This window comes from Haemaphysalis longicornis, unplaced genomic scaffold (genome assembly GCF_048455015.1).
Source record: "Haemaphysalis longicornis isolate Haplotype H1 unplaced genomic scaffold, Haemaphysalis longicornis Haplotype H1 scaffold_1, whole genome shotgun sequence".
NCBI classification, from domain to species: Eukaryota; Metazoa; Arthropoda; class Arachnida; order Ixodida; family Ixodidae; genus Haemaphysalis; species Haemaphysalis longicornis.
In genome coordinates this window covers 481,188,732-481,212,324 of record NW_027526203.1, presented here as the reverse complement: position 1 = coordinate 481,212,324, position 23,593 = coordinate 481,188,732, and the positions used below count along the sequence as shown (strand labels likewise).

Sequence of the window (23,593 nt, the reverse complement as noted above, 5' to 3'; positions counted from 1 at the left end):
ATTAAGGATAAACGGGGAATACTTGAGCCATTTGAGGTTTCCGGATGACAGAGTCTCGCTGAGTGAGACTGCAAGGCACATGCAAACAATGCTTGAGGAACTACAATCAGAAAGCACGGCCGTGGGGCTAAAAATAAATATGGATAAATCTAAAGCAATGAGGAATCAGCGTGCCAAAATCGTCCGCTTCAGCTTAGGAAACGAAATTCTAAAAAAAGTAAAAGAATATAACAACCTCGGACAGATGGCTAGTGCGTACCCCAACCACGAGAGCGAAATCCGGCGCATAATAGTTATGGGCTGGGGAGTACTCGGAGAGCCCTCCCAAATAACGAAAAGTAAGCTACCTCTATCCCTTAAAAGAAAAATCTAGAACCAGCACATGCTTCCGGTGATCACAATGGAGCTGAAACTTGGCGCTTTACTAAACAACTAGTAAGCAAACTTAGGTCAGCTCAACGGGCCATGGAAAGAAAAATGTTAGGAATAACACTCGGGGACAAGAAACGAGCTATCTGGGTCAGAGAACAAACTAGAGTAGAAGATATCGTAGTTCAGACAAATAAAAAGAAATGGACTTGGGCTGGCCGTGTGGAGAGACGAACCGACAACCGGTGGACAATTAGGGAAACAGAGTGGATACCAAGAGATGGGTCTCGAAGAAGGGGAAAACCATTAAAATCCGATGGAGGGATGACATAAAGAAATTCGGAGGTAAATTGTCAACTCGAGCAGCGCAAGACAGGAGCGGGTGGAGGTAAATGGGAGAGGCCCTCGTCCTGCAGTGGACCTGAGCAGGCTGACGACGGTGATGATGCATGTAGAAGATCTCTGGCCAAAGGGTAGCCCTCTGTGGCGAAGAAGTGTGAGACAGGGGACGCACCACCAGGTTGGCCAGGGTGGCATGGGGCAGGTGGTAGGCAAAGAGCTCAATCTGCTCGGCGGTTGGGTGCAGGCCAGCTGCTTCAATCTGCTCCACAGGGGCGCCCAAAATCTGCTTCAGGGCCGGGAGGTCCTGCGGCTTGAGCGTTGTCACCCGGCCAGACTCGTACCGGCTGCCAAAACGGCCTGCGCGGCCGGCAATTTGGAGAGCCTGCAATGGCGGGGTCATACTTCAGTGGGGAGGCACTTTATTTGCCCTCACATGCCGTCATCAGGTCCATTCCCTCAGTAGCAATCACCCTGCACCATCAACTATCAAGGTTAACATTCCCCATAACCATAAAGTTTGTACTTTCAGCATATTTGTGATTTATGGTCCGGGCATATGTGAATAATGATAGCGAAAACCAATAAACGGGACTTCTAAATGGCTGGTGAAAAATCATCCCGATTTTAGCTGCCTTGAAAACAAATTACTGGCAAAAAACACAATGTAGAAGCTATGGTTTTACCCACATGTTGGTGGTAGAGATGAATGGGGGGAGAGGGGACAGTGATGCTATTTTTTAAATCAAATATATATATAATTTTTTGTTCACATAGGACCATCATCTGGTTTTTCGAAAACACATGAAGAGTGTTACAGACAGTAGCGCAATACACATTTCTTGAGGTGGGGGATCTGCAAAATGAACTACAGTCTAATCCCGCTACAACGAAGTCCGCTTCAACGAAATTTCCGCTTCAACGAAATATTACCAATTCCCCGTCAGCTAGCCATAGAAGTCAATGCAACAAAGTCCTCGCCACAACGAACCATTTGTCTGACTTGCTTTCGCTTCAACGAAATTTTCGATGAATTGGGCTGGGTTTGAACAATTATTTCACAATAAAATAAGCATAGCGCCAGCTATTTGTAACTTTTTAAACATTCAGGACGCTTAGTTTTACCGAAAACATGCGCGGTGCGCCCACACCGCCACCAAAAAAAAAAAAAAAAAAAAAAAAAACTCATAGGCGGTCGCCATTGTTTGATGGTGATAACGATGTGGCTGGCCGTCTTTACATGAGGCACAGGCCCGGTTCGCCAAGCCGGAGCTACAGCCAATCTGTATCCAATTGAAATCGCACGAATGTGCTCCGCTGCTGGCGCGGCGCCGTCATGTATGCGTTGTGGCTCGTGAGCAGCTGTCCTTGCCGTTTTCCTTCTACCATTCTTCATAGCCAAGAGCAAAAATCATGTTTGCGTGTTTGGTCTTGAAGCCAAGTCATCCTATCTTAGTCGCGAGCGCGCGGTAATGTTTAATGCAAGCGCGCGCGTCTTGCCTGCCAAGGTCAGTAGCTGCAGTGCCGTCAGAGGATAAGATAACGCCACTGCTCCTGCCACAAGCGAGGGGGGCTTCCGACAGCCTAGCAGCTATCTGAAAGTAATCAGCTCGGTGGGCACGCCTTGTTGTGCAGCAATACGTTTTCCGCCTGCATTTCTTCACCCCCCTCCGTAACGCGTTCTTTGCGTGCAGTGAACACAGATAACCATTGGTATGTTTGTTATCCGAATAAACGTGACGTTATTGCGCGTCACTCCTTTTTCTAAACATTGTTTTTTTGCTGCCAATGATGCGGAAACATACGGGGCTATTTTTCGGGCCTTTCCGCGGTGTGTTGGGGCGGATTTCGCCTCAACGAATTTTCGCTTCAGCGAAATTTTTCGCGCGTCCCGTCAATTTCGTTGTAGCGGGATTCGACTGTAGTGGTTACACCAATAAGGCCTACGCACATTTTCCAAAACCTTTTATGTTGTTATAGCATCAACCCTCTCGCATAAGCTGTACATTACACCAATAGGGGAAGTTGTCATCATCGCTGCCATTGTGGTCTTTGTCATACCAAGATTGTCTGTCCAGTCCTGATGAAAATTAGTGATGTTTGTACTAAAGATGCTCCCTCTATCCCCGTATTACAGTGCCATCGTTCAGTGGCCTTCAGCCGAGAACTTGGCAGAGCTGTTGTTCTTGAACATAAACTTCTGATGGCACATAGCTTTGCAAAAAATTTGCTGTGTAGCTGGACAGGCCCTTTTCGATGACACTCAAGTCATTTAATACATATAACGCTCTTCAACATTGCAATTGCCATGTTGTTGACAAGGGACATCTACTCTCGGAAAAACACCGAATGAATAGAATTTGTTCTACATTTCTCTTGTATCCATGCAGAAAGGATTGCCCAAGCTTGATGAAAAGTCTATATCACGTAAATAATTTGTTCAATCTAAAAATTCAGGATGAATTTCTCTTTTACAGTGTTGCCTGTCTGCACAAAATCCTCTCATCCATATTAAGTGCACAGAGATGGAGAGGCAGCCCATTTAAAACGGACATAGGGAAGGAGCAAGAGTGTGCACCAGCTTTGGGAGACATGTCGGTGATCACCCAGTCATAGTGCCCCAGCTGCATACATGGAGGTCAGCTATGCCAGAAGCATGCCACGATCACCAAGAGCAGCATCTTGCCATTGCCTGGCCAATGAGAGCATGCAAGTGCAAGTGTGCAACGTCTCTCTGCGTCCCACTGATGGCACTCGATGTCGCACCAACACGCACTGCAGGAACGCCAACTGTACGCAATGGGTTTCCCAAAACGATGATAATGACAAGCAAAGGCATATCAAGCGCCTGCTTCCTGTGGTCAGAACCGAACCTGGGTCCCTCGTGTTATGAAGTCAACGTCTATCCTATTGCGCCATTCCAACATGGTCAAAGTAGGGATTTAGGGCTTTGACTGACACACGTTGCATGAAAGAAAGCTTCGTGCTTTAACCATCTTTCTCTTAAGAAAAAGGCTTTAATTTTAATGTATAATTGCATTCCTGAATCAGACAATAGCTCCCCTCAATTCTAATAGGCACCTCCTCAATTCCAATAGCCCAATAGAGCAGCACATGTAAGGGAGGACTTCCCAAAGCTTGACAAACATGGCCAATCACATGAGTGGCTTTAATTAATCAACAATTTGAATTAATACAGAACATACCAGCATGAGGGTCCTGGCCACGGCTACTTGCCATCAATCAGCAAAATTGATCGATAATAACTAAGGTTTCCGGCCTAGGCAGCTCCCAAGGCGAGCATACATTCAGAGCACGCTGCCGCCTAACAGGCCCTCCTATCCCAACTAGGGTTCACCCTGCTCCCCCACCCGTCGTGACACCCGCGTGGGTAGTAATGTGTGCACCTGCGAGGTGGAGATGGTGTCCATCTGGCGCTCGCCGCGCTCGTTGAGCGTGGGCTTGACGAGCGAGTAGAAGATGACACGGCCGATGCTGAGGTTCAGGCCCATGCCGATGGCATCAGTGGCCACGAGCACCTTGCACGGGTGGGCCGGGTCGTTGAACTTCTGCGCCTGGGCCAGCTTGGTGCCCGGGGGCAGGCCCCCGTAGATCACCGCACACTCCAAGCCCTGGCGCTCGATCTGCAGGCTCACCTGGTAGATGTCGCTCTTGCTGAAGCAGACCACGCAGTCGCCTGGCTGGATCTTCTCCAGGCTCTCTGCGTGCGAAAGTTCCCCCCCCTGCTGCACTCGCCCACCAAATTCTTTCACAAACTGGTCACAGGCAGTAGCCATCACTTCGTGGCAGAACACCAGCATATCCATTATCAGCGAATGAATGATGCCCTGCTGGGGCTCGAACAAGTTGAGAATGGTGCCATTACAGCCCTTGTAAAGTGCCCAGAGCTTTATAGAGAAATACTCATAGGGTCACATCAATTACTTGGGAACAGCCGTATTCTGTGCCCCACTAGGTGCTGATTCCAGTACAGTCTGGCTTAGTATAAATGTGCAACGAGCAAAAGCAAAGGTGGTATACGAGACAGGCAAGCCCCAATTACTGGCTTTCGCCAGTACTTCTAAGCACTCACCAAGAGCTCTGTTTTCCACAGTCAGCTGTGTCAGGCGTTTGTACTTTCGGACCTGAAAGAGTTGGAAAAGATAGAGTGAGAAAGAAACACAACATAAACAATAACAAAGCTCAACTAAAAGCTGATTGGGCAGGTGACCGAGCTGATTGAAAAGTGAGTGAGCAGTTCAATGCCCCTCAAAACACCCCCAGAATAATTTCTGCGCACTGCTCAAATACTTCCTCGACCCAATGCTCATCCCACACAAAAAGACAGTGGTAGGGTCTGTGCTACTCTGGTCGCAGATGCACCCCTCTGTGTTGTCAAACAGAGGCATGCCTTTCTTTTTTCTAATGCCTTTGGCATTACGTTTTAAATTAATTGTGTCCATTCCTAGCGATCCCAGTTCAGTCATCATATTTGCATATACTTTCTTCCTGGCATAAGATTCACTCCATTGGTTTCACACACTTAAAATGTAGCTACGTGTGGTACAATTGCCTCCGACTAATCGACCAGGAAGAGTTTGGCCCTGAGAATAAAAGAAAAGACCATTGAGAGAGAAAGCCAGAACTTTAAAGAAATCAAAAAGTGCAATCAAAAATGCAACTCTCAAGGAGCAGCAACTTTAATCAAAAGTTAGTGCATGCTAGCTTCTTCATGAATAACTGCAGTTGTCTGGCATTTTGGTTAATACAACTACCCTTTTTTTTCCTGACAAGCCTCTTTTTGTTTGTGCATTTTAAGCAGCATTATCTGCTTGAAATGTGCATGTTCTGTGACCTGATCAGACCTTAGGCGGCGTCATGCATGAGAACCTAATTGTGGCTGGTGCATTGATTCGCGGTTCCCATTGCAGGCTTCAGCCACCCAAATACATAGCCCACATGAATGAACTGTCAAACACAATTTCGTTTTACGATTAGACATCCTCCTAAAAAAAAAAGAATCAATCGCAAAAAGGTAATTACAAAACATCTAGCATCCCTTCCTGAAGAAAGTTGAGAGAAGCGCAAAAGCACTACACAACGCATTTACGAGCAATTTAAATGTATACCGACACGTGAATTATTAGATATATACCATTGTACTCCTCCTCCATGATCGATGCATGTATTGTCTTCCTCTTTCCCGATTTTCAACTGACCATTTTAACAAACTAGAAGCTCGGTTCCATGCATGTAGAGTCGGTCCTCTTAGCGGGTAATTGTCATGTAAATGTTTCGGGATACTTTTGATAACAGGAGAGTTAAAACCGTTTTCTGTAATCACACTCCCTCCATAGATGGCCATGCTTCACTGCAGAACGGGCAACGTGGGGAAGCCAGCTTACAAAACCCAAGTTTACATGGGTACCTCAAAAGTCGGCTTTACCTCTAAACACGAATGCACTACTGGAAAGACATGTTTTAGGAGCCGTCATAACAGAATATGACCTCCTTGTATTTCTTGACGAGAGCTTTTCGGTCGGCCAACCAGTCTATGGGATGCAACATATTTTTGACAGGACAGGTCCCACTAAGGAGGTTTTCGCTTTAAAAAAAATTCAGTGTCCCGCCCTGTGAAGACGGACGACCAACAAAGCTGTGGTGCCGAGCCTCAACGTCAGTGACCACACGCTTTTACCAGGGCAAAGTCTACGGAGTGCACAAAACAATACACGTTTGTTTGCCATCTGCGACTGAGCATGCCTCCCAGTTCCTGTTTTGCAGTTTGCGATTGAGAACACCGCCTGGCCAATTACCTGACTGAAACTCGGGCAGACTGGAGTTCTACTCTAGCGGGCAAATGTCCGTTTCCCTCCCGTAGAAGCCCACGTATTGACAGCAGACGGGAATGCCTAAAAATTTACAACTTCACAACGAAGTATGTAAATTTGAAACGTAAATGAAATTTCGCGTCATGGCAGAGCCGTCTTGGCAACTAATTGCCATATAACAGATTTTAGGATAGTTTCAATAAAACAGGAGCCATAGCCGTTTTCTGTAATCATACTCCTTCCATAGATGGACATCCTTCACTGCACAACACCCAATGTGGAAAAGCCAGCTTACATTTATAGGCCAATTAAAGTCATCTTCACGTCTAAGCACAAATTCATTGCTGAAAATACATCTCTTCAGGGGCAATATAAGCCGTGTTATACCAAAATAAGGAGGTCCTGGGACGTTTTTATTAAATTTTATGATTTTTATTTTCACGCTGAAGGAGTGGTGCACAGTTTTATGATCCCAAGGATTTGACTGGGCACCGCAAAATGGTGCTACGCTCACATGGTATTCTTGTTTACATGTTGGACACCATCTGCTTGATCCTAGCCATAGACAGTGTCACTGTAAAACTGAGTTTGACGGCCTGGGGGGAGGCTTTCGGAGCAGTCCGCACAGGGCGCCGAATGAGGTAAGGCCGCCCAGGCAGCATCCAGCTTTTTGTGCTCTAGATATCTGGTTGCTTTCACTGAATTTCCTCCCTCAAACACCTTGTAACCTGATGGTAGAACTCGCTGTTGATGGTTTGATCCCAAGGGGAGGAATTCACAGTGCATAACGCCGCAAATGTTGACAGAGAAAATGAGCATGAACCTGCCAGGCCTTTTTTGGCACTGGATCTCGTCAGCTCTTCTACTGCGAAGATTGTCGCAGGGTCGTACTCATAAACACAAGTTTCATCAATAATGATCCCCAACATGAAGGACGGACGGGTCATCACCGGTACACTGACCGAGTTCTCAGCAAACTTTCACACGGTGTTCCTTCTGCTCTTGGGTCAGCAGCCAGGGGACAAACTTGGTAGCGACACGGCGCATGCTCAAATTACATGTGAAGATTGCCTAGACTATTTCTCATGACACGTCAACAATGGCAGCAATGTTGTAGACTGTTCTCTAACGATCCTCGTGCACAAGCTTCCAAACAGTTTTGACCCTTGCAGGTTAAGTTTGCTGAACGCATTCCCTATCTGTCGCCACCCTCCATCCATGTTCTGCCCATTTTGGAACTGCCCAAGCACCTCAAAACACCCTGCATTGCAGCATCACCGTAAACTTTCGAAATATTGCGATGTCTGCATGAAAGGTCTGCCCAGTTCAAGGCAGAATATCAAGTTCATTCTATGTTCTAGCTAGTTGTTCATGATTAAACTGCAGACGGGGTAATGCACGTGGTCAGAATGGCAAGATGTGAACAGCTCCTGATCCACACAGGACAATGTGTTCGGACACATTTATACAAGCCGGTGCTTCCTCTGACTATACATGCAGCTTTGTGCTGCCCTCTGTAAGCATGTTACAAAGCCTGTCGCTAAACTATTGCATACAACCTCGTCGTTCCTACTGGAAGGCACAAGAGCCCACCCCTTACTCAGGTTATCGCTTTGTATGCCTGTTCAGCTAAACAGTCTCAGTCTCTCTGGTCACAACCACAAGTTGTCTTGTAGAATCCCGACTCGTAGAAAGACGGCGAATCACCAACGAGCCAGGCGGTCCCACCGTCAAAGCAGCGAGCCCAGCAGCAGCCCCCTGCTTTGCTGCACGCCCTCCCCCGGGGTGGGTGGCGGGGCCGTACCTCGAGGTCCTCGCCCAGGGAAGCCAGCAAGCTGCGCACCAGCCCGATGGCGGCCAGCTCTCCGCACAGGTGCAGCTCTTTGGCTGCCAGCCCCAGCAGGGCACGAGTCCAGGCCCAGCCACGCTGAGGGTCCCGCATCATCTGGATCTCGTCGATCACCGCCACTTCATCTGCAGCCAACGACAGACCCACCAGGGGTATGACATACACACAGCGGCTGCAGTGCTGCACATGGTTAACTCTGTCGTTACCACGCCTATTCAAATCAATCACCAGTGATCAATGCTTTAAATTGCCGATTTCGACATGTTGTAGTCATTTCTCGTACAGATAATACGCCCCAGTAGTTAGTCTGGGACTGCACTTTTAGAAGCAGTTTAAATTTTCCCGCTCTGGCAACATTGAGATTTTTGACGCCATTTTTTGCCAGCTTAGGTGCGTGTCTTTTCGCGAAAGGGGGCATGGCTGCTGCGCTTGACAAAAAAGCATGCCACTCGTGGTTATGGTGCATTACCATCCATTTTTTTTATTATTAAAAGGCTCCTAGCAAGTCATATACCAAATTGTGTTGTCAGCTTTAAAATCGGACCGCATTGAGAGGTGATAACTACCTGAAAATGACACCGGCTATTCACTAGTGATCTTTGGTTTGCAAAAAGGGCAGCTTTATTCTGCCAAAGCTTATTTCTGAAGGTCTCTCGTGTGTCTAACAAGTGGACCTAGCATTTTCAGTCAGTTTCCAGCAGTTTCAATTTCGTTCTTGCGCTGTTAAATTCATATTTGGCTCTACTACGCAGTTACCAAACTTCAAGGAGATTTTCCATGGCACCTCTGTCGCTCGCTACTGTTCCTCGAAAAATGCATGCCGCGTGTGATTCCACTTTGCCCATGCCTTACTTCTGCGATAACAGCTTCAGTTGAAAGTCGAAAAATAACACCAAGTCGTCTGATATCAGTTCAGACGAGGAGGTTGCTTCCAACCGTCCTTGAACACCACCAGTTGTTTTCTCGCCAGTTTCGTTTCTGTACGAGGGTATTTCCGGAGGTCTAGTGTCGTTTCTCAGTAGAACTGTCTGTTCTGACAGTCTCCAACAGGCTTGTTAATGTTTGGTTGCGCTGCAATGTAGTAGGCTCATAGTGCTGCACACTCTTCATAGCGCGACAGGTGCTTGGTGAAAGATTGCTGGGCATGATTCTAGCGCATCGCACCTTATTCCTGCAAGCAGGGCTACCACAGTGAGTCAGAAGATGATAATAAACTGCAAATGAAAGTTCTGACAGATGAGTATTGATCAGAACGTCAATAAGCATCCACCACCGTGTTTGGTTTTCAACTCCAAGTAAATTTCTTCACATCACTTGCTTGCATTGAATCTTGTGCTCGCCGTAATCATTGACAAGGTGTTTTTACATCACGTGGGGACTAACTGGTGTCTTTAATAATGCCAAACCACCAGATTTCTTCCAGAGAACCATCCCAAATTGCGAAATTTAAAATAGGGGTTGGGCTTCGCCACAAGGCACAGACACCACGCGGGCTGGCATTTTCCTTGATATCTGACAAATTGTTCTGAGTACATCATTTTTTTTTTCTAAGATGGGTTTTTGAAATGTTTACCTACGAAATGTATATGCTAATTTTTTTCTACTACCGGTGGTTTCTTATACACAACTTCCTATTTTTATTTTCTTTGACGCCTGGACAAAAATTTTGATAATGATAATTGTTTTCACAATCACAATTTATAAAAAAATGATTAAAACTGGTGTCGTTGGAAAGGGCTTTGAATCGCCTGCATTTTGTGTCACTGCAATATGTGCCTAACTCATTTGTTTAGCACAGAAAAAATGTTTTCTTAGACCCCTAAAAATCGGTCAATTTACTGCAGTAAGGACAGAGTTAAAGCATGTAAACCTAGCAGCAAGATGCCCTGGGTAATACACTTCCAGGGCACCTTGCACTGCTAAATTTGTTTCAGTTCACCTTAAACCCAGCTGATTTCTCAGGCCACTCACTTCAGCATTCCTTGCTCTCCTCACTTCAAAAGGGCCAAAAAAGAGCAGAAGAAGGCAGCCACCAACCAACGAGTGGGGCTGCTGTCACTAACACTGTGTTAGCAAAAACAGTCCCACCAGTGAAAAGTAAACTACAGCCTCATAAAAGGGGCCATGAAGACAAAATTGAAGTTTGCATCATTCAAAAGATTTCCTCGTTAGAATAACACTGACCCCACTATTAACACAAACTTCACTTAAATAAACTGCATAATGAGGAGCACAGAGAATAGCCATGCGACTCACTAGCAACTTTTCTGCACTGAGCTTTCTGAGTGCAGTGTGGGCACTGAGCAATTTGTCGCGGTTGGCTAGGCCAACAAAACCCAACACAAATTAAACAAATTATAAGCTTGCAGAACGAGCTATTTGCGCTAAGTTTTAGTGCAGTCTTTTTGTAGCAATAAGAAGGGTGGAATAAACAATGTAATTTACGAATGAACATGTGAACATATAAGCACTAGTGCATACAGTGCGCACAATGCCAGCAGACGCGGCACTGCCGTCAGGCGTTGGCTTGTCTGACACGACGCTGTCCAACTGGCATAAGCGACACTGCCACTTACGTGATACTTCCTGTCGAGTCATACCCACTCTTTCACGACACGATTACTGCCAACCTTAACAATCAGCCAGGTACAAGTACGGTCAGAGAAAAAAAAAAAAACGTGCACAGACATAGTCCACAAGCAGTATCGTTACACCATCTATAAAAATTGATGGTAACTGGGCTAAGAAACAGCTAGTTTTAGCCGTTGGCAGCAGCTTTAGTCAACATACTATCTCCCATTCTCAGTACCTGCCCTCAATACGTCATTGCCGACGTCTTGAAGCACACGATGCAGCGGGAGAATTGAAATTTTGGCTTCATCGTTTAATTTCTCAGTGAATACAGGAACGTTTGCTGCCGGACAAGTGAATAGAGCACTACAAAACCCCAAATCTTTTGAATAAAACAAACTTGTATTTTGTCTGCATGGCCCCTTTAAGCGACTCAAAGTGAAGGCTCCAGTTAACCTTAGACAACATGAAAATGGTTAATAGGCACTAAGCCTCATGTACACAAGTGTTTGCCAAGTTCCCCTTTATCTAAAGTGCGGCTGCTGTTGCCTCGGGTCAACTACCAAACATGTGCATAACAGCAAAACAATGCCCTGATGGAAGGTGACAAGCAACCTGTCGGTTTCACTTGCAGTTCAGAAGGTATTGTAAAAAGCTGGGACTTCCAACAAAGCAGAGTGAGCTCCGCATAAAGTTCTGAAGCAAAAGCCTCTATGGCGCCCCCTTGCCCCCCATGTTCGCAAAACACCAAAATTATTGCTATTACAATGGTCATCATCTCTGTGCACACAGGAGATTGGTCAAACGGGTGCTATAAATACCCAGAATTGTCCTTACCATCTTCCTCTATTTGTACACAATTAGCACCACTGGCTAGCTTTCACTGCATTCCCCTTACGCCTTGAGTAGAGACCCTCCGAGTTGCTTTTTTTCTTTTTCTGGCGACCAAGCTTCGTGATATACAAAGGACACTTTTGTTATGCCAAGGATATGCTTTGAGGTTAAATAAAAAGTTACAGAATACTTTACAAAACATCATGACTACAGCTTTCCCTCCTATTCACTCTGGAAAACCCTGCAATGTCTTGGAAGAACACGAAAGCACAGGAGGAATTTCGCTTTGACCTTGGTGAAGAAACATGGAGAGCCCAAATATTGTGGGGTTTTTTCGCCTCCCTCATTCAAGGCAAGGTAAATCCGCAATGATTTGTCAGGGCTGTTTGCACTTCTTTTCCCTGCCCCAGAATATGCTGCACAAGTGTTCCGCCCGCTTGCTTCCTCCGCCTGTGGCATACAGGAAAATGTTGAGCCGCTCGGAGGAGCTTCACACAGCTGGGAGAAGCACAAAAAGGACAGATACGGCTAACTGCACAAATACAGATTCTTTCTGTCATACGCTGAGTGTTGTTTGTTTGGGCTCCTTTGCGAGAGAGCCACAGCAGTGCGTGCCCAAACTACCTGGCCAAATCTTTAGGATCATAACATAAAGCAGAATGTCAAGCTCTCAGTGTCTCCAAGCTGACACAAAACTGTTATAAAGACTGAACTTATCTTTAAAACAGCCAATAGGACCGGTAAGTGTACATAATTCATGCCGAGTGCCAAATCAAAAACTACTAAAGGAAATGGATTCTCCATTGGGGATGCAAGGTGTACACATTAGCTCACATGTATGAAGTTTAGTCAGGGTACTTCTATGCACTGGATTCCACAGCATCCAGTGTAATTTTAAAGTGCAAATTTTAATTAAATTAAGGTTAATAAAAATCGCTAATTAATTTTAAATTTCACAGCAGCACAACAATTTAAGCAGGTATGCATCTGATCTGGAGGTCCTGGGACACTGGGAAGGACGTGATGCCCCAACACCATGCCTTTGGAGACCCGCAGAGAAGTCATGCCACTCACAAGGGGCGTGAACGGCAGCCATCTCCACTGTACACGCCACGTGGGGGGCAGGCTGACCATCGGGCAGCACACACCGACGCTCCTCCCCCGTCACCAAGTCGCACGGAGTGCCCTGCAATCAAGTCCACCAAGGTGGGGCCCTGTGGATACTTTTGCACATTTTTGGCAGCTTGAAAAAAAAGTATTCTCCAGGCAACACTTGGCATGGACACTCATTTGTGACAGCTGAACCTTTCTTCGAGCAGACCCAACACACAGCCTGCCACGGGGACTAGGACTCTTTCCACAGCTCAAAGCTTTGACAGACACACATCTTCACATCAAGCGATCCAAAAACAAGGCAACTGTTCTTGACCACTGGAGTGGATTCCATGCTGGCAGAATGGACTCGCACTGTGGCATATGGACAGTGCAGGAAAGGTGCCACCCCACTGGACAACCTTTCTTTGTTACTGCAAATGTGTACAAAAAAGCACTGTACAACGCCCGAGTAAGTAAAATCAGTTGCAGTGCTAGCAAATGGGGTTAATTCCTCTGGTGTCCACTACAACAGTTGATGTCACATGACATCAGCTGATATACTGGACAGTGGAGGATATCAATATACCTACACTTACAGCCACTTATTAGGATAATAAGGTTATCTTCCTTTTCATACTTAAGGATTGGAAGTGTTTGTTTGGTCTATAACAGTGTACATGCTCTAAAATTCATCCCTGTAGTGGCCTAACATGTAAAATTTGTTGTGCTCCATGAGCTGGGGCTAATTACGAATAAAATTGGTCTACATCTAACATACTGCTGTGTAGAAACACAGAATAGGCATGTTCGGGATGTTTCACTGAGTTCTTAAAACCGTTTAGTGTTTCTTTCAGTACCTTCAGTCATTCAGTCACATCAACTTCTCCATTTGCACTAACAAGTCAGGTTTTAGACATAAAGTTGTCTGAGGGGCATCACAGCAAAGCATTACACAGCTAATGTTAGTTAAAAGTTATCACAATGTGTGCTCAATACAAGGGAATGTCAGTGGACACAGGAAGGAGGACAGTGATGTCATTTGGGTCAATAGTGGCTCCAATACAAATTCTCTGCAATTTTTTTAAGGAAAGCAGCAAAAAAATTTCTTTTTGCCACAACTTCATGCAAAGGGCAAGGAGAAAAACTGGTAATTGCTATCGGCCTCAAGGTCAAGGCTTCCTACTATCAGACAGTGGTAAAAAATAATTTGAAAAAAAAAATAACCTCCTAATCTTCCTAGAAACTGCAGCAGTGTTGCAATGCCCAGAGTAACCAGCCCTCCCTCCCCTCCATTGCACATCCAATCCCACCACCGTGGCCCCCTCAAGCACACACACTGCATCAGCAGGCAAGTCCTAAGAGCAAAGAGGGTGAAAAACGTGGCCCGAGACACCCGAAGAAAAGCAGCTGTGGCTCCGTGATAATCTATTCGAACACTGCACACAAATGCATCCTAGCAGCAAGGAAGAACAAGGCCAGTAAATATGTGTCTGTTTGTACCGTCCTTTCCTGTGTTTCGTTGTCCTGCGCTGTTTATTCTTTTGAAACATATTTCAGTCTCCTCAAGTTCATTCCGGTGCTTTTTGGGCACACAATTTGTATGAGGAGCCAATGTGGTTTCAGTAAAAATTACCAAAATACCTCTTGTCTGAGTAAAACTACAAGGAAAAGTTATCTGTCAAAGTCCGAGTAATACTGCAGAACTTAAAACGGCACCCCGTCTTACCGCCTCTCACTGCTCTCTAGCAGCAGCTTAGCTCGGCCACAGTGGCTACACCATACCGCAAGATTTTTTTTTATTAAAAATGCAAGGACAAAAATATGTCTACTTGGAAAGGTCCCCGAGTAACTCACCTTTTCATTAGTCTTTTGAAAAACTTCTACAGCCAGCATTTTCAGTGGTCCACAGTAAAGGCCCGTGCTTGCATTGTGAAAGCTTTCGAGTGCTGCATGTGTCTTACCACTGTTTGTGGGTCCAGCATGGAAAATAACTTTACGCTGTATAGCCCGCGCTTCTGGGTACCTGGAAAGTGAGCAAGTTCCCACAATGCATTAGGACAGAGGCTCCCCAGAGAAGATCCTTGCTTTGTGAGCCACGTAAGTCAAGTGGTGCCATGACATATATCAATGCTGAAGCACCACTCTCCGAAAGCATGCTTTAGGTGAAGATTAGGGCCGCTTGTGTCAGAGAAAGCCATGAAAACTACCAAACAAACAGGGGGAACACGAGCAGAAAGACACAAACATCGCATCTGCCTTGTCTCTCTCTTGTCTGCCCTGGTGCTTTTTGTGCTATTTCCTTCAGCCCAAGCACACAGCACCAAGTCCAACATTACAGTGGGCTGTTGATTGTGCAATACTTGAGTAATTTACAAAGAAAATGGAGGAAACGAATGCACAAAGACGCTGGTTGGTAAAGCCCTTGTCCCAAAAAGCTTGTTCAAATCTCAACTACATGTTTCTCTTTCTTTCATTAGTGGTACTAGATTGGATGGATAAGTGTTGCACATGTATGAAAAACTCCTTGTTAAAGCCAAATTATATAAGATTGTTTCTTGAACTCTTTCGCCACCGCATCTATACAACATCGGTCACCAATGACCCGAATGCGCCGTGAGCAATTTTAAAAATATGAGCACTTCTATGGACTAGCAGAACCATCCATCGTATTCTCCAGGCACTGATCCATCATTTCCAGCATAGTTTGTATGTTTTCAAGCAGTAAAAATTTTTAACGGCGATTCAAAGTGTGCTGTTCATAAATACTCCGTTTGTTTACGAACGTGGCAGACAATCCAGTTGCGGCACCCTCACACATATGATGCCTTTCTGGCAATTATGTTGCGTTTGAAAGCGACGATTTGGCTGTTTATAGCAGCAGTGACTCTGAAGATGATCCCGGACCATCGAATTTTAGTTTGGACGACGAAAATGTGCGGAACCAGCCCGGACCATCATCAGCTGTGCCACCTGGTCGAACAAGGCATTTTCTACAGGGCAGGAAAGAAAAAAGTGTAACTCATATAGTTGTGCTAGGCCATTGAAACTTTCCTCTAATGTACACGACTGCTTCACAAACAATTTGCATATTTCAGAATATTTTTCATTTTTACTCCTTTTATGTATGAGCACACCATTACAAATGTTCTATATGTTCTATGATATATGTTGTCTTTTAAGATTTTTTTTGTACATTACGCTCTAATTTCAGTTTTAAAACTGCACATTTTAAAAGTATGTTTACTTAGCTATCTATTGATATACAGTTGAAACCAAATCTGATAAAGCTACCGGGAACCGGGAATTATTTCATTAAATCAAGAACTTCGTAAAATCGGGACTGTCATTTTACAAGCAGTTGATTCCATAACTTCGATGTCTAAAGAGAGGCGCATCCCAGCAGCCACCATGACACTGTACTTGCAGAGGCCGCGGTTCTCAGCTCCCGATAATTGAGCAATGCACCAAAGGTCCACCATGAAAATAATAACAATAAAACTCTACCCGCCGCGGTGAATCAGTGGCTAAGGCGTTGTGCTGCTGAGCACGAGGACGCCGGTTCGATTCCCGGCCACGGAGGCCGCTTTTCTGATGGAGGCGAAAAGCAAAAACGCCCATGTGTACGAGATTTCAGCACACGTTAAAGATCCCCAGGTGGTCAAAATCAATCCGGAGCCCTCCAATACAGCGCACCTGATCGCCTGCATTGCGTCGGCGCATTAAAGGGACAGACAACCGATTTTTGTCGCGTATATGTTCTCTAGCTCATATGAAAGCCAGCGTTTTATATAGCCCGATAACCACAAGCAATTTCTAAACAAACTGGCGGAAATAATTTTAATTTGGCAGCAAACATCCTGAAATCGGAAGGGTGGCGGTTCGTAGTGTCGAAACTTGACACTACAATATGTGTCCCTGTCACGTGACCTGCAAACCTAGCAGCTACTGTAACTGCTCAAACGTTTATTTGCGTATTGAAAACCTTTTAACACAAGTTTTTGTACAAGGTTAAATTGTATATGTATTTCTAAACACTATTCTGAAATTTTTAGACACACCGCCCGCGCACACTACCGCCGTCGCTGGGTGCCTCTCAGCATGCTTCTCAGTGTGGCTAACTGAGCCTCTATGCCCAGAATCAACGGCCGCGTTCAGTAAACAAACCCAGCGAAGGAGCTTTGACGATTCTGCCTGAGTCAGCGGCGTTTGTTCTGCCAAAATATTTATTTCAGTTTCCAAATACGCCAACGGCAGCTTAAAAAAAAAAAAAACGCCGCGCCCGGGGAGAATCGAACTTCCCGCCTCCACAACGTGAAGCCAGATTCTACCTATCGTCTATCCCAACAGATGGCGCATTCGTGCGAAATAGACCGTTGCATTAAAAAACACATAAAGGAACAGAAAAGCCTGCGATTCAAAGTTTTTTTAGCTGGGAACAAGTTTTTAAATATCGTTTTTCATTTCGCATACAGACAAAGGTATGTTGCCGAGCTACTCTATGTCATGGTTGCCAGCATTAGTTTTGGGAGGGACACATACGGCTCGTAGATCAAAAAATTCGATTTAAAAAGTTCTAGGGCGTTATCAGCAAAACCGTTTCTCGTCAAGGTGCTTTAAGTGATGCCCTTTCATTTGGGATAGAGAATATATACTCGGCAAAAATCGGTTGTCTGTCCCTTTAAACCTTACAATCAATCAACAATAAAACTCTAGTCATTCTGGGAGAAACAAATTTATTTCCTGGCAAAAAAGCCTGTGCGTTTCGCCTTTGTCACAGACTTTGCGTAGCACTCAAGCGTGGACAACGTATCCTCAGTTCCTTTGTGAGATCCCAGAACAAAGATGGCAATGAAAGCACAGGCGCCGCGAAACACCACGAGTAGTAGTAGCCTAAAAATTTTACTTTAGAAAATATGGGGGTGAGAGAGGTTTGAAAGATTAGAGAACTCCGTAAAAACGCAACTGGATGCTTTGTTTCCTTTTTCTGACTTGACGCAATAAACTTCGTGGTGTTCTGACAAGACACATTCCAAATTGCTCCTTCTTAAATGCGTCTGTTTCTCAAATGCTTAGTTAAATTGGGAATGGTGCTTAAGCAATTTAATTAGTTCAGGTTCATAAAAGCATTGAGCAGTACAGGCACCTGTGGGGAAATCCGAATTTGTCCGTTAGATCAGCAAATTCGTAAAATCGGGCTTCATTAGATCGAGTTTTGACTATATCATTACTCTACAACCATTATATTACTTATTACAAAAAATACATACGAAAACCTACTAAAAGTCACCTATTTTCCCACGGTAACAAAAGAGTTAACCAAAATGAGCTTTTGGGAAAAAGAGTAATGTGACAACTGATATGGAAAAGTGGAACAAAAATATTTCCGACTCCCCACTTGGCACCCATATAATAATGTTTGTATTAGAAGCCCGACTATTTTGCAAAACGTCGAAATACTGTTTTTTTTTTTTTCTGCTTCTCGTGTGTCCTGCAATATGCAAATATGCCTTTTTCTAATTCAGTGCGCAAACGTGTTGTATATATGAGAAAGGCATCTCAGGTTGTAACACTGCACATTCAAGACGTAGGTGCTAAGAGACTGTTCAGTTCACAATTATTAAGACTGACAGGCCTGACGTTATATACGCCTTTACTGCCTGACCAGCCGCAGCTTCCCCAGAAATGTTTCTAAACAAGACTACTTGTCAAGCGCAGTGAACCTTTATTAAAACAACGCCCCTGGGATTATAAATATATTCGCTATACACGGAATTTTGATACAAATGAGGCTGCCTCAAAAACTTCAAGTGCCTCAAGACATTTGCGCTACTTCTAAAACATGCACTGAGCCAATCCTTTCATGGCTATCAAAGTGGCAACAATTTTTAGATACAAGAAAAGACTCGGGCAGCCTCGTAGAGTTAACAACCCCCGAGAAGTGCAATGGGGCACTTTCGTCCCTTCAAAATACAAGCTGCCTTGATGTACTTCATTTCCTTCAAAAGAGACTACCTCCATTTCACTGTCCACTCTGCTACAGGCTCCAGGAACCTCGCATCAAAAACTCAGTCGTCAAGATCAAGCTTTTACTAGGCACAAAACCTATGCACCTCCCTGTGCATTGTGAAGATAAGTTAGCTACAGGTGAAGGGTTAGCTACAGGTGAAGGGATCTTTCCTTTGTTTTGTCTTGGCATATGATGCAGTCTTTCCCTTCATAATTGACAGGGCCACCATTTCAGTCCCTGCTGGTGCTTTTGCACACTGTACTGGTCACCATCACTTCATGAAGTGAGACAGTGCTCCCCCTCTCCCTCTAAAGAACAGTGGAAAGCAGGGGCACAGCCAGGGGGGTGGTAAGGGGGAGGGGGGGGGGTTGTGTCAGAGCACAACCCCCCCCCCCCCCCCCCCCTGAAAAGAAGATTAGAATGCTGGTGGACGAAAAGCAGAGAGGGGAATATTGCCTAGGACAGTTACCACCTGTAACACGGAAAAGAAAGTTTTTCGGGCCTAATAAGCTTTAGTGCCTGCCCTAAGCAGCGCTAGTATTAAACCAAGAGTGTAAAACATGGTTATATTAGTCCTTTTTTGGTAAGATGACATGTCATCACCCCGCTTCAAAGGGGAAACCAATAGCAATCATCAATCATCATCAGCAGCAGCACACCCCGAAATTTTCTGAGAGCCATGTCCCTCCCTCCCCCTTCCTTTCGCCCTCCCCTTTCTTTTTGCCTACGCTATTTGCACACTAAATCGATAGACTATATGTAAAAACAAAAATAAGGGTGTCGGTTTATTAAAGCCGAAAAATGGCAAAAATTTTGTTGCAGAGCAGGATTTCTTTCTTTTCCCTTTTTTTACCGGTGGCGTATAACATCTCCCGAAAAATATTTCTGGCCACGCCACTGGTCCAAACTCCAAACTAAGCTGACTCCCCTGACACTTAAAATAATCTGGCACAAAACACATGTACTATCACACTCAGTATGGCCTCCTGAGACCTGGCTATAAAGATTTGTTCAATATTTTGGGCATTAGGTAATGAGGTAATACTCCTATGACAAGCATTCATCCCCACAAAACTCCGCTGTCCATTAAATTGGACACCTGCTGGTGCCATCTAGGCAACATTGGTGAAAACACATCCTTCACATTCCCGCCAAAACTGTTCCAGAATGGTGGCATTCAGCGGTGTGGCATTCTACAGCGCTGGCTGAAGAAGCAAATACTGTTTCTCGTATTTCTACCTGCTTTCAAGGCATATCTTTGATTTTACAATAAACTTAATGCAACAGCGAACGCACGAAATACACAATTTAAACTGTTCGCACGCTCACTTTCTTCCGAGCTTCTTTTGATTTTGTGGGCCCAGTACATCAGCCACCAGTACTTAACAAGGAGATTTTGAACGAGCTTTTGCGATGGTCTTGTTATGAAAAGCAAACGAGTGCTGTTGGTATTTAGTGGCTTGTGGGCGAAATTGCGCGTCTTTTTTTCATTAGGAGACCCTCCTCGCTTGTCTGATGAGACGGGTGAAGCAATTTTGTGAAATTTCACCAGTCTGTTGCTGAGACCCTCATTGCACCAGGGGGGAAGCAGGACGAAACGGAGAATAAGGATGAAGCCAAGTGGCCATCAAAGAATAGCTTGACCATCTCCAGGAAAGCCCAAATAAAAGAGCACTAGCCACTTCCCACGCCCGGCAGACACTGCCAACGCTACCTGTTACAGACTATAGGGTTGCGACATGAAAAGAGTTGTTTCGGGCCAAATGTCAGCTTTTTTTCTTCATCAAAAAGGACAGAAGGTGTTTTAAAATTGCCCACAGGAAGTGAACGCAAAAGCGAAATTTTTGTTCAGCAGAGGACTGCTCTTTTTATATCCGTTATCCACTAATTTACCTTTCCAGTTAATAAAACATCTTTGCACATGAGTTTCAGCGCAATATCTCCTGTACGTCATTACATGCGTGGCGGGGGGAAAAGACCTGGTAGCATCCCAGTGTCCAATGTATTGGACATCTTGCTGCGCTGAAACTAAGAGGGCTATTGAAAAAACAGTTAACACTTTTCACTCTCATAATCCTACTTACTTATCATGAAGGTTTAGAAAAAATTTGCGCGTCCAAATGCACCCCGGGTCTCAGGCGGATAATACACAAGTGCGCTCGAAGGTTTGACAGCTACGCCGATTACAGTCAAGCGCCCAAATGGGACAGGGCATTGCGGTTTCCACAACAGTCGGCACACCCTGCACATTGTTGCCTCTCAGTTGAGATCCCAAATACTTTTGTTTACTTCTGTGGTTGCCGGTTACCAGACGGATGCATGAATCACATAGCAGCCACGAGCTCGCTTACACACTTTGTCGTGATCGATGTGGCTTGACTTGCTTACTGCCAAAGATATTTTTAGCGCAAAATGTGTGTCAGGCAGTACCAAAAATCATTTCAAACAATAGTGATGTGGCAAAAAAATAAAATAAAACAGATTTACAATGGCTGAACCCTTTCTCTTCAGCAGCAAGATGCTAACAGTGCTGCCGTGCAACCTTGCAGCAATCTCTGACATGCACTCGTACATTCTAAGTTCTAGCAAGCATGATAAAACTCGAGTTTTAGCAGCTGACGAGTTTGAACAGTGTTTACACAATAACGAGAATTTACAGCCCACTGTATCTCGACACCATAAGGCCCACTCCGATAACAGCTATTTCGACAAAAGTTAAGGGTAATGCATACACACGTCCCATCATTATTCACGCAAACAGGTGGCACCTACAGATATCACGCTTTTTTTCTGTGCTTCAGCCCTGCAGACGTACAGCACACACTGCTGGACTTCTTCAGTGCGCAGCACTGTTTTTTTCCCTGAAATAACCAAGCTATAATAGTGAGATTTTTCTGACTAGCAAATTTTAGGTGCAGCCACAGACGTCACAGGGTATTTGTAGAATCAATTTGCTACAGAGAAGCTACAAAATGCTTATCACATCCTTCATGTACCAGCACACATTTTGTCAGTGCCTTCGCAGCTAATAATGAATGTTTCTTTACCAGTTTGCAGGCAGTCTAAGATCACTGATCTTCTGCAGCTCCTCCATACACTCCAAGTGAGGGAAGATCTGCCTTGCATGTTGAAGAAAATAGGGAACTAGGTCGTCCAGATGCCCTGTGTGCAACCCATGTCATCAGACATTCAAGAAGTCCACCAGTTAGCGACTAGTTGAAGTGGTAAGGTACGCACTGCCTCCTTGAAGAAGGTCGCTGAACACTATGTGCAAGTCTGCAGGCAGCTGCTCTGACTCCATGCAGTAACGGCGAAAGCTCACGAAGGCTTGGTGAAATAGTCGAGCTGCAAGGTAAGTTTGGTTTAACACCACAAGCAACGTTATTTCGACGCCAAAGACCAAATAGCAAACGCACATTACCATCCAGACCATTTTCCTCGCTCCATTTTATAACTTCCGGCCGTTTACTAAACTGGTTTAGCAACTTTAGAAGGTCCTCTGAAAAATCGAAAAATCCCATTAGCAGACGCCAAGGCTGTCTTCCAACAATAAAAGGAGAAGTCGTTGGCGAAAATTACCGATTATTTCGGTGGGATAATCGCCAGTGACCTCAAACGTGGCAATGCACAGAAAATGGAATATATGCTCATTCAAAGTATTTTGCCGCACTTGCCTTTTTTCAGTTTTGTGGTGAGCTCCTCTCCCACATTGATATCGTCCGGATTGTTGGACACTTTCACGGGCACCGGCATGAACAGTGACGACACGCTGCCTTTGCTGGTCTTTTGTCGGGTGTTTCGCACCAAACAGGCATACTGAAATCGCCGCGAGAGAGACCACGGGCTCCCACGAAGAGTCTCCGGAGCCGCCGCGCGCAGGTGGAGACGCCGTGAAGGGCCGCTCGCAGTCCGGTTGGCGCACCGGCAAGCGCACACAGAGCAATGGACGGAGAGTCGCAGCAACCGCATTTTGTTACTTTGAGGTCTACTGCCAATTTATGAGTTACACATGACCACTTTTTAGTTTGAACGAAAAACACTGGCAGTTACATCGTAATAACCCTCCCAAGGCAGCGCGGCAACGTGACCGCAGCGGCGGCGACCATAGTTGACCCGGAACCGGAAACTGATACGTTTTGATTTTGTCCGAAAAACGGCGGCAGGGCGGCAGCACATCGGCAGCAGCATCACATATTTCATAGCGACGCGCGCTTAATTCGAATTGCTGAAACAGTCCACGTAGCATGGCTCTCGTAAATGTCATGTGCATTTGAAGTTACTCTGTATTAGACTCCGTTTCCTGGCCAACAAATATTTGGTCTCTTTTAGTAATGAAATATTCAAACCTTGCACCAATTGTTAGCTCCCTCAGACCACCCAGTGGCGGGCTAGCAGGCGCACTAGCGTAAGGGTAGCTGTATTTCTGTCTAGCCGTGCACACTACTGGGTGGGCGCACTCTTTGTGCAAATAAAACTATGATTATGACTAAACTGGCTAACCTTATGAACTAAATTCCTAGGTACAGACATGCACAAATGAAATGGGAACACGAAAATATGAACCAGACCACACAAAATGTGTGAATACGTTTAGTAGAGACAGTGTAAAGGCGCTGTTGTTTTATATTCGGAAAGTCGCTTTTCCAAACTTTGTTGCTGCCATAATCCGACTTGCATGGAAAGAAACTGCGCTATTAG

General features: G+C 45.1%; 1 protein-coding gene across 1 annotated transcript in view; it reads right to left on the bottom strand.

Moving 5' to 3' along the window:
• Positions 1-23,025, bottom strand: part of Suv3 (Suv3 RNA helicase) — a 40,652-nt gene extending 17,627 nt beyond the window's left edge. The window contains exons 1-10 of the mRNA XM_077688349.1: positions 22,570-23,025; positions 22,317-22,394; positions 22,133-22,240; positions 21,943-22,057; positions 14,743-14,911; positions 12,868-12,979; positions 8,344-8,513; positions 4,802-4,853; positions 4,116-4,429; positions 884-1,093 (exon numbers count right to left, since the gene is read on the bottom strand). Coding sequence (XP_077544475.1) covers positions 884-1,093; positions 4,116-4,429; positions 4,802-4,853; positions 8,344-8,513; positions 12,868-12,979; positions 14,743-14,911; positions 21,943-22,057; positions 22,133-22,240; positions 22,317-22,394; positions 22,570-22,864 — 1,623 coding nt within the window. The 5' untranslated portion in view covers positions 22,865-23,025. The remainder of the gene's footprint in view (positions 1-883; positions 1,094-4,115; positions 4,430-4,801; positions 4,854-8,343; positions 8,514-12,867; positions 12,980-14,742; positions 14,912-21,942; positions 22,058-22,132; positions 22,241-22,316; positions 22,395-22,569) is intronic.
• Between the last annotated feature and the right edge of the window lie 568 nt (positions 23,026-23,593).